General features: G+C 42.9%; 1 protein-coding gene across 4 annotated transcripts; it reads right to left on the bottom strand.

The window, feature by feature from the left end:
- Window positions 1-3,827: 3,827 nt before the first annotated feature.
- On the bottom strand, window positions 3,828-7,538 carry LOC139533675 (putative nuclease HARBI1). Of its 4 annotated transcripts, XM_071331924.1 has the most exons (10): window positions 6,809-7,538; window positions 6,545-6,721; window positions 6,393-6,454; window positions 6,224-6,310; window positions 6,095-6,136; window positions 5,853-6,026; window positions 5,738-5,773; window positions 5,085-5,639; window positions 4,692-4,803; window positions 3,828-4,597 (listed from the first exon to the last, which is right to left on the bottom strand). In XM_071331924.1, the coding sequence occupies exons 8-10, from the start codon at window positions 5,151-5,153 to the stop codon at window positions 4,227-4,229; spliced, it is 552 nt and encodes a 183-aa protein (XP_071188025.1). In that variant the 5' UTR covers window positions 5,154-5,639; window positions 5,738-5,773; window positions 5,853-6,026; window positions 6,095-6,136; window positions 6,224-6,310; window positions 6,393-6,454; window positions 6,545-6,721; window positions 6,809-7,538; the 3' UTR covers window positions 3,828-4,226. The 4 variants fall into 4 exon arrangements, with proteins under 4 accessions (XP_071188025.1, XP_071188027.1, XP_071188026.1 ...); XM_071331926.1 differs by having other exon boundaries at window positions 6,224-6,454; XM_071331925.1 differs by having other exon boundaries at window positions 5,853-6,310.
- Window positions 7,539-9,523: the final 1,985 nt, after the last annotated feature.

Below are 9,523 nucleotides of genomic sequence, written 5' to 3'. Positions count from 1 at the left end.
CGAGGAGTATCTCGAAAAAATACACAAACGCACAATGATTTTCACACAGGTCGAGACCCGTAATCATCTGCACAATATACGTGGCATGAAAGCCAAAATAACATAGCACAGGTACTCACACGAACGAACAGACATTGTAACAATAATCGACAGGACAATGTTGAATAAAGGGCCACTTACACAATTACTAATCAATGGGAATAGGGGCCAGGTGTGCGTAATGAAAGTTCCGGAGGGATCCGTGACAACATGTAGCTACCGCTTCATATTTTCTGGTCTTAGAAATTCAACCATTTGCAACCTTAGCTTACACCATGGTTTGTGTGGTCTAATGTACATTTTATCAGGAGTGGGTTTTATACACTTCTGAGAAAAGGGTGGTCCATGTAATGAAAAGGATGGTCCGATGTAATGTCTATGCTCACCTGGGTGTGGCCCCTGATTTGGTTAACTTTATATGAAAACCCATATTTTCTCATTTAGAAGGTTAACATCACATTACATATTTTCACAAATAGTTTCATGTTTAATCACTTACGTTTCACAATGAGTAGATGTAACCCCGATTATTAAGAAGTGTACACAACAAAGACTGTAATGAGTGTTTCCTATCCTTCATGAGATCACCAAATAAAACACACTCGTCATGATTGTCCCTTAAGTGTCCACGGACCACTCCCACATTCTCAAAAATATAAATATAGTTTCATTATTCAAACTTTTGATGTCCAAGGGTCTCTCTGTGTTCCACAGTTTATGGCTGTAACCTCAACCAAATCTCCTGGTGTTTGTGCTTCAAAACGCTCAGTTGCTTTTGAGGCCTGTCAGTCACCACCACGTCCTCGTGTGGGAACCTCTTCAGTACCTGCGAACAGAGACGAGGATATCTGTCTGTGATATCGCAAGGTGTTTCACGGGACTGACACCGTTAGTTTCATTGTAAGGGGTGACAGTCCACCACAAAGCGGAAAATGTGTCATCGGAAGCAGAGTACACTTTTATTGCTGAGACGGCGCAGTGCTTGCGGAAGTGTCCGAAGGACAAGAGAAGTTCATCACAGCAACAGTATTGCACGACTCCAAGGAGGAGGGAAGTTGCTCATTCACAGGTTTGCTGATGGAATGTGTCGAGATATCGTAATATCTCCTTGGATCGGATTCTGCGCCAAGAGGTTTTGAAACGTCTTGTTCCCAAGGGGTGCTTTTGACAGATACCCCTCGTGAATGAATGCATTGTAGCATTAGGGGAAGACAGTTTGGTCAGTGGAGAAGGCACAGTGACCTGTGACCATACATGGTTGGTTTTCCAATCCATCAGTGGGAGTAACCGATCCATCAAGTCTGTTCTGAGTAGCAGGGGTTCAGATTCAAGGCTGGTAACATACACAGGTGAACAAGCTATATGTCCTGGAAGTGTAGTTTCAGCATGACTCTCAATGTGAGAGGCGAGGTAGTCTGAGTGAAACCTCGAAGTGTAGTTTCGCATCGTCCCACTTTAAACCAACGTTTAGTTGCCTTCAAAACCCTTTTGAGATCATCAAACAATGTTTGAGAGATGAGCGATATTGTCACGGCCGAATCAATTAGCGCATGACAAGTTATTTGCAATTACTTTTCATTTTTGAGATTTCAAACGCAGTTCCTCGGCTAGCAGAATGTTTTCATTGTCTGCTTTTGTCAATAGTTGCTCGGTTCTCTCCACCTGTCCCTTCGTGTCAGCCATGTCTTGCACGAGCTTCTGCTGAGCACTGCGGTACTAGACCAATGCCAACCATTGATGGTGATACATAAGGGCTAAAGTGGAGAGAACCGTTACAAAGCCTGCTTTCGATGGTTGATGTTGGAGAGCGTTGATCGCAATTTCTGCTGTTTTTCCGCTAATGGCATAATTAGGGTTTGTATCGCTGCTGAGGTCAGAAGGCGGGACTTCCTTCAGTACTGGGTAGGACTGAATGAGCTTTGCAAAAGCTAATTTTACTGATAAATCAATGTTAATGATAAATAAATCCTGTATAGGCAATTTGGGAATTAAACTTTAATTAACCTGAAAGCGTTGCTCTATCAAGGTGAGAATGTGGAAAAGTTTAAATTGTCTCATTTGTAGAAACCATTCAATTTGGATATTATTTAAAATGTCCATTTGAAAAAGGTAAGGCTGGCAATTTTAGTTATTAGTTAAATTGAATGTGTCACGCCCTGACCATAGAGACCTTTAATTCTCTATGTTGGTTAGGTCGGGGTGTGATTTAGGGTCATCTAGGCGTTTATATGTCGATGTTGGCCTGTTATCGTTCCCAATCAGAGGCAGCTGTTTATCGTTGTCTCTGATTCGGGATCATATTTAGGCAGCAATTTCCCCTTTGTGCTTTGTGGGATCTTGTGTTTGTGTAGTTGCCTGTGAGTAGTCTAGAACGACACGTTTCGTTTGTGCTTTTTTGTTTTTGTTTGGTGATTTCTATTTATTAAAATATGTGGAACTCTACACACGCTGCGCCTTGGTCCCATTCCTTATGACGAACGTGACAGAAGATCCCACCACCTCAACTGGACCAAGCAGAGTGCTCGGGAGGAGATGGCATCCTGGTCTATAGAGGAGGTTGAGGAGAGAATAGACTGGACTTGGGAGGAGGTATTGGAGAGATATGAACGCCTACCGGGGAAGCAGACGGAGGCAGCGAAGGAGGATCAACGACGACTCCGGGGTTCGCAACTAAGACGCAAGCACGAGAGGCAGCCCCCAAATTTTTTTTTGGGGGGGGTACACGGGCTGGTTGGCGGAGCCAGGTTTCAGAACAGAGCCAACTCCCCGCATTCGCTTTAAGGAGCGTGTGACCGTTCAGGCACCATGTTATGCGGTGATACGCACTGTGTCTCCAGTGCGCATTCACAGCCCGGTGCGCTCGGTGTCAGCTCTCCGCTGTTGGTTAGGTCGGGGTGTGATTTAGGGTGGGTCATCTAGGCATTTATATGTCGATGTTGGCCTGTTATGGTTCCCAATCAGAGGCAGCTTTTTATCGTTGTCTCTGATTGGGGATCATATTTAGGCAGCCATTTCCCCTTTGTGGGATCTTGTGTTTGTGTAACTGCCTGTGAGTAGTCCAGGGGCCTGTTGCACAAAACTAGGATAAGGGATTAAGCCAGGATATCTTGGTGATCCTGGCTCAATTGATCCGTAATCCGGTTGCACTAAAGATGGATAGGGGGCAGGAGGATATGTTATGGTATAAATTACCATGGAGATTTATTCTGTGGAGCTAGCCTGCTCCAGACCAGGCTAAATTCCAGGATCTATTTAATCTCATCCCTAATGTCAGTCAGCAGTCACCACAAATGGAAACCAATAGTTATTTCACTGCTCACTATACATTGTTATCACATATAACTAGACCCACTGTTATTATTTAAACGTTTGTGATCATTAATTTCAATGATTTTGGATAAAAAATGATTTTTAGATGATGTTGCTATCATTAGATAATTTACAGTTTCCCATAGACTATAAGGCTATATATAAAATGATAGAATATTAGGGCCACAGAGGGGAAAAAAACACAAGTCATAATATTGTAACCAGTTGTTTTAAAGGAGGACAGTTGTTAAAATGACAGATGTGGGGCATTTCGTGAAATTGTACTTCAGTATGGTTTCATAAACAAAGACATGCTGATGTGCCAGAATATTAAGTATCACATTGTCATAAGTATCAAAACTGTAAAAACAATATGTAGCTTTTCTGCAGAAAGAACCAGCCTCATAAATTTATGACTTTATCCTTTTTCTTCAGTGTGGCCCTAGTACTCTGTCATATAAACAAATACACATTCCATATGAATATAAAAACACAATGTGTAACATTATGTTCCTTTATTGAATAAGGACAAAACAAAGCAGGTAAACCATCAGCTCCTTTCGAAACTGAAGTCACAGTGACTCTACAAGATGGAAAGCACAGAATCCAAGCATATTATACAAAATGATACATACACATTCAAAGGTCTGTATATAACACACCCTGCATGTCTGCACACTAAAATAAATGCAGGACAAATCCATACACATCAACTGAACAGACAAATGAATGGATGCAGTAGCCTCCCTGCAGCCTTGTATTACACACAGTATACCGCACAAACATAAGAGGCCAAATTCGTCAAAAAACGAACCCAAAAAAACCCAAATTCCTCTGCCACCGCAGGACATATTTAACCAAAATTGAAAGCACACATACTAACTAAAATAATTCAACACATATTGGTCCCTCAGCAGCCGACCACTGTCGTCATCAGGGAAGATTGCCGGATTGTCCCAGTCCATGGCTGGTGGCACTCTGGGGGCCCTCTCCTTCCTCAGGCAGGCCACATTGTGGAGGACAGCACAAGCCACAGTAATATCACATGCCCTAACAGGGCTGACCCTTAATTTGTGAAGGCAGTGAAAGCGTGCCTTCAGGAGGCCAAAGGTCATTTCAACTCTGGCCCTGGTCCTGGCATGGGCATGGTTGTAGGCCTGCTGTGCTTCCTGGGGGTCTGTGAAAGGTGTCAGGAGAAAAGGCTGGCAGCCATACCCCCTGTCTCCCAGCAACACACCAGAGAATTCACCTGTCAACACAAAATCTCATCATTACTACCTCATAAACACAGTGATATTCTTGACACAGCCATGATGGTTATAAATAGGGGTTGTGTGGCTTACCTTGTGATAGGCACTGATAGATTTCAGAGGCCCGAAAGATTCTGGAGTCATGGACTGAGCCAGGCCATTTTGCCACAACATTGCTGATCACACAGTCAGCATTGCAGACCATCTGAAATCATAAGATGAGGAATATTACACCAATCAATGCACATCACTGGCAATGCAGAGTGTTCGTCAATGGACAATATCAAAAAGTTATGTTCACCTGAACATTAATGCTGTGAAAGGATTTCCTATTCACAAAATCGGCCTCATGGGCACCTGAGGGGGCTTTTATCCTTATGTGTGTGCAGTCCACTGCACCAATGACATTGGGGAAACCTGTCACACAAAGTAATGAGTATCCTACTATGTGTTAACAGTTGTCCTGTAATTTGTAGATCCTCTTACCTGCAATCCTATAGAACTCCTCTTTGATGTCACAGAGTCTTCTGTGGCCAGGGAAGGAGATGAAGACATCTGCTAATGCTTTGATAGCCAGACACACACTCCTTATTGTGCGGCAAATTGTGGCCTTGTTCAGCTGTTCTGCATCCCCCACTGAGTACAGGAAGGCTCCACTAGCAAAAAAGCGCAAGGCCACACAAACCATTTGCTCCACACTCAGTGCATGGCTCCGTGCAGTGCGGTGCTTAATCCTGGGACCCAGTAGTCTGCATAGATACCTGATGCCATCTGCAGAAAACCTGTATCTTTCATATAGATGGTCATCAGGGAAGGCCAGTGGGTCCAACCGGTCCCTGAAGACCCTTTCTCGCCTGAAGGCTCTCCTCAGCACAAGTGCTTCTTCATCCACCACATCTCGCACGAATGGGCATGCCATTGTCAGAGCAGAAAGGAACACACAATTTTGGGCCTTCATATAGGCTAGTGGCCACACCTGGTGCTGGGGGGGTGGGCAAAAGAGGGCGATGCCTTATAACGATGACTTGGTTGTACTGATTGCTGGGAAAATAAAAAAAACCTTAGAAAGATGCCACCGTCCTGTGTGCTCACAATAAGAGCTCATATGTCATGGCTCACTTGACTTTACGAGAATATACCTAATTTTTATTTTGAGCTGTGTCATCTTCTTGGAGCTGGGGGAGGAAAGAAAAATAATGATTAATACATTTGTGTTACAGTTAGCATACAGTGTACATTGAAGGCATATCTCACCTCCCTCTCAAGTTTTTTTATTTCAAGGTCCAGTTTCCTAATTGTCCTCTTTTTTATTTCGGACTCCAGTGCAAGATTTTCCATCTTTTTCTTCTTGTACTGAATGTCTATGTCTGCCAGTTCTATTTGGCGCCGGAGGTGGTTGCCATACAACTTTCTGATAGCTTGTGAGCTCTGTGAACACAATACAATTAGCGCAGCTGGAATTTGGCAGGATGTGGTGTCCTTTTATTAATACGCACTATGTTGCCAGGCTGGTTTTCCCACTGTATAGCATCTGGGTCCTGTAAAAGAAATTAGATTTTTTGATTTTGATGAGGACTCCTCACCATTGTAGAGTAAATAGTACTTTCACAGTCTTAACATGATACCTCATGCCTTCTGGAATCCAGAGAGATGGTCTCCTCCTCATCATCGTCTCCATCATGTGCTGTTGCTGCTGCACTGGGGCCTTCACCCTATCACATTTAATCGGATTCATATTGAAGCTAGTAGACAAGACATGCCAGGCCTACAGTATGCCTTTGATGGAGTACTCACTGGATCAGCATCGTCTGGTGCTTGTGCTGGTGGCTCTAACAGGAACACAGTGCTGCCAGACACTGCAAGGCAATAGGTAAACCAAAGTCAGACAGTCCAAATTGATTCAATATGAATGTGGTTGTATCCCATGTAGAGATGGAAGGACATACCTTGAATGAAGCGGGTGGCATCTTGGGAGGAACCTATGCTCGTCTCTTTCCCCCCAGGGATCCACTCTAAGACGGGCCTGCCTTTATTTAGCTCCAAGGCCATGTCCTCTGCTGGGGTAAGGTCAGCCTTTGGTGACCCACCACCCGTGCCTTGTCTGTGGGTATTCTTTTTCACTGCTAAAACAGTACAGACAATGTGTGAGCAGGCACCTTCTGGGTACAATATATGCTTGTGCTTTGTTAAATATTAGTCAGGGACCATACCATTCTGCAGAATGTTCTTGTATTTGATTTTGACCTGCTGCCATGTCCGTTTTGGCCCGTTCATGTTTAATCTACACACACACACACACACACACACACACACATTTAATGGAGTCACACTGCAAAAAATTACTTGGTATTTTTGTCTTGTTTTCAGTAAAAATATCAAAAAATGTATCATAGCTTTATACAGTGTGATGGAGTTACTTTACACAATTTCACTCATATCTGCAGTGCATTTCAATTAAAAATTTAACCGTTTCATAATTACAGTACAACTGCATTTTTGGAGATGTGAATTAAATATTTGAATTGTAATTGTGATGTTTCAGCGGAGCGGTGAGTGTGTAATTGTGCACTACTTACGCATTCAGGCGGTCTGCAATACTTTGCCACGCTTTTTCTCTTTGCTTTATCACTGTGGCGGTGTTGCCTTTCTTCTTAATTATATCTTTTACCTCCTCGTATGCCTCCATGAGGATTTGTGCTTCCGACGGGGAAAAGTACGCGGCTCTAGTTGCCATGGTAAATCAGTTAATCTGTGATCTGTGGCGGGGTCTATTTGAGTGAGCCGTGAGCGCGCACCTATCCAGGATTGGTTTCACCTGGCTTAATGAATCCGTGTCTGCTCATCCTGGCTTGGTCTTTGTGCAACCAATTAAGCCTGGACGCACATGTTTTGGCTTCATTGAGCTCAGCTGAGTCATTTATCCCGGATGTCTTAATTCTACTTTTGTGCAACAGGCCCCAGAACGTCACGTTTTGTTTGTGTTTGTTTGTTTTTGTTTGGTGAGTTTCTATTTATTAAAATATGTGGAACTCTACGCATGCTGCGTCTTGACCCATTCCTTATGACAGAATGAGACATCGATATCCAATCAGTTGAGATTGGCTGGATATCATAAGTAACCACTTCTTAAACGTGATACACGTTGTATGTAACATAAATAATTATTTAAAAAATGACTGCCAATTCTTCACCACCAGAGGTCCCTGATCGCAGAAAGCTGAAATCAAACGGAAGTACAGAGGGGCCTACAGTGCAGTATAGCCTACAGTATAGTATAGCCTACAGTATAGTATAGCCTACAGTACAGTATAGCCTACAGTACAGTATAGCCTACAGTACAGTATAGCCTACAGTATAGTATAGCCTACAGTATAGTATAGCCTACAGTACAGTATAGCCTACAGTGCAGTATAGCCTACAGTGCAGTATAGCCTACAGTATAGTATAGCCTACAGTGCAGTATAGCCTACAGTATAGTATAGCCTACAGTACAGTATAGCCTGCAGCACAGTATTGTGTACAGTATAGCCTACAGTATAGTATAGCCTACAGTACAGTATAGCCTGCAGCACAGTATTGTGTACAGTATAGCCTACAGTATAGTATAGCCTACAGTACAGTATAGCCTACAGTGCAGTATAGCCTACAGTATAGTATAGCCTACAGTACAGTATAGCCTACAGTATAGTATAGCCTACAGTACAGTATAGCCTACAGTGCAGTATAGCCTACAGAATAGTATAGCCTACAGTATAGTATAGCCTACAGTGCAGTATAGCCTACAGTGCAGTATAGCCTACAGTATAGTATAGCCTACAGTATAGTATAGCCTACAGTACAGTATAGCCTACAGTATAGTATAGCCTACAGTACAGTATAGCCTACAGTGCAGTATAGCCTACAGTATAGTATAGCCTACAGTACAGTATAGCCTACAGTGCAGTATAGCCTACAGTGCAGTATAGCCTACAGTATAGTATAGCCTACAGTACAGTATAGCCTACAGTACAGTATAGCCTACAGCATAGTACAGACTACAGTATAGCCTACAGTGCAGTATAGCCTACAGTGCAGTATAGCCTGCAGTATAGTCTACAGCACAGTATTGTGTATAGTATAGCCTACAGTACAGTATAGCCTACAGCATAGTACAGACTACAGTATAGCCTACAGTGCAGTATACCCTACGGTGCAGTATAGCCTACAGTGCAGTATAGCCTACAGTACAGTATAGCCTTCTGTACAGTATAGCCTACAGTACAGTATAGCCTGCAGTATAGTCTACAGCACAGTATTGTGTGCAGTATAGCCGGCAGTATAGTATAGTCTACAGTACAGTATAGCCTACAGCATAGTACAGATTACAGTATAGCCTACAGTGCAGTATACCCTACAGTGCAGTATAGCCTACAGTGCAGTATAGCCTACAGTACAGTATAGCCTGCAGTATAGTCTACAGCACAGTATTGTGTGCAGTATAGCCGGCAGTATAGTATAGTCTACAGTACAGTATAGCCTACAGCATAGTACAGACAACAGTATAGCCAACAGTGCAGTATAGCCTACAGTGCAGTATAGCCTGCAGTATAGTCTACAGTATAGTATAGCCTACAGTATAGACTACAGTACAGTGTCGCCTACAGAATAGCCTACAGTACAGTATAGCCTGCAGTATAGTATAGCCTACAGTATAGTATAGCCTACAGTATAGTATAGCCTACAGTACAGTATAGCCTACAGTACAGTTTAGCCTACAGTATAGTATAGACTACAGTACAGTTTAGCCTACAGTACAGTATAGTCTACAGTAAAGTATAGCCTACAGTCTACAGTAAAGTATAGCCAACAGTATAGTCTACAGTACAGTATAGCTTACAGTATAGTTTAGCCTACAGTACAGTATAGCCTTCAGTATAGCTTACAGT

Source organism: Salvelinus alpinus, chromosome 11 (assembly GCF_045679555.1).
Source record: "Salvelinus alpinus chromosome 11, SLU_Salpinus.1, whole genome shotgun sequence".
Taxonomy (NCBI): Eukaryota; Metazoa; Chordata; class Actinopteri; order Salmoniformes; family Salmonidae; genus Salvelinus; species Salvelinus alpinus.
Note: the sequence above shows the minus strand (reverse complement) of the source record. Positions and strands in the feature narration are given on the sequence as shown.

Excerpts from the sequence above, each read along its gene's own strand:
- LOC139533675 (XM_071331928.1), bottom strand. The coding sequence starts at position 5,153 with ATGTCTTCATCTCCTTCCCTGGCCACAGAAGACTCTGTGACATCAAAG. Across the intron at positions 4,804-5,084 it reads GGAGTTCTATAGGATTGCAG|ATGGTCTGCAATGCTGACTG; the intron begins GTAAGAGGATCT and ends TTATGATTTCAG. Across the intron at positions 4,598-4,691 it reads CTATCAGTGCCTATCACAAG|GTGAATTCTCTGGTGTGTTG; the intron begins GTAAGCCACACA and ends TTGTGTTGACAG.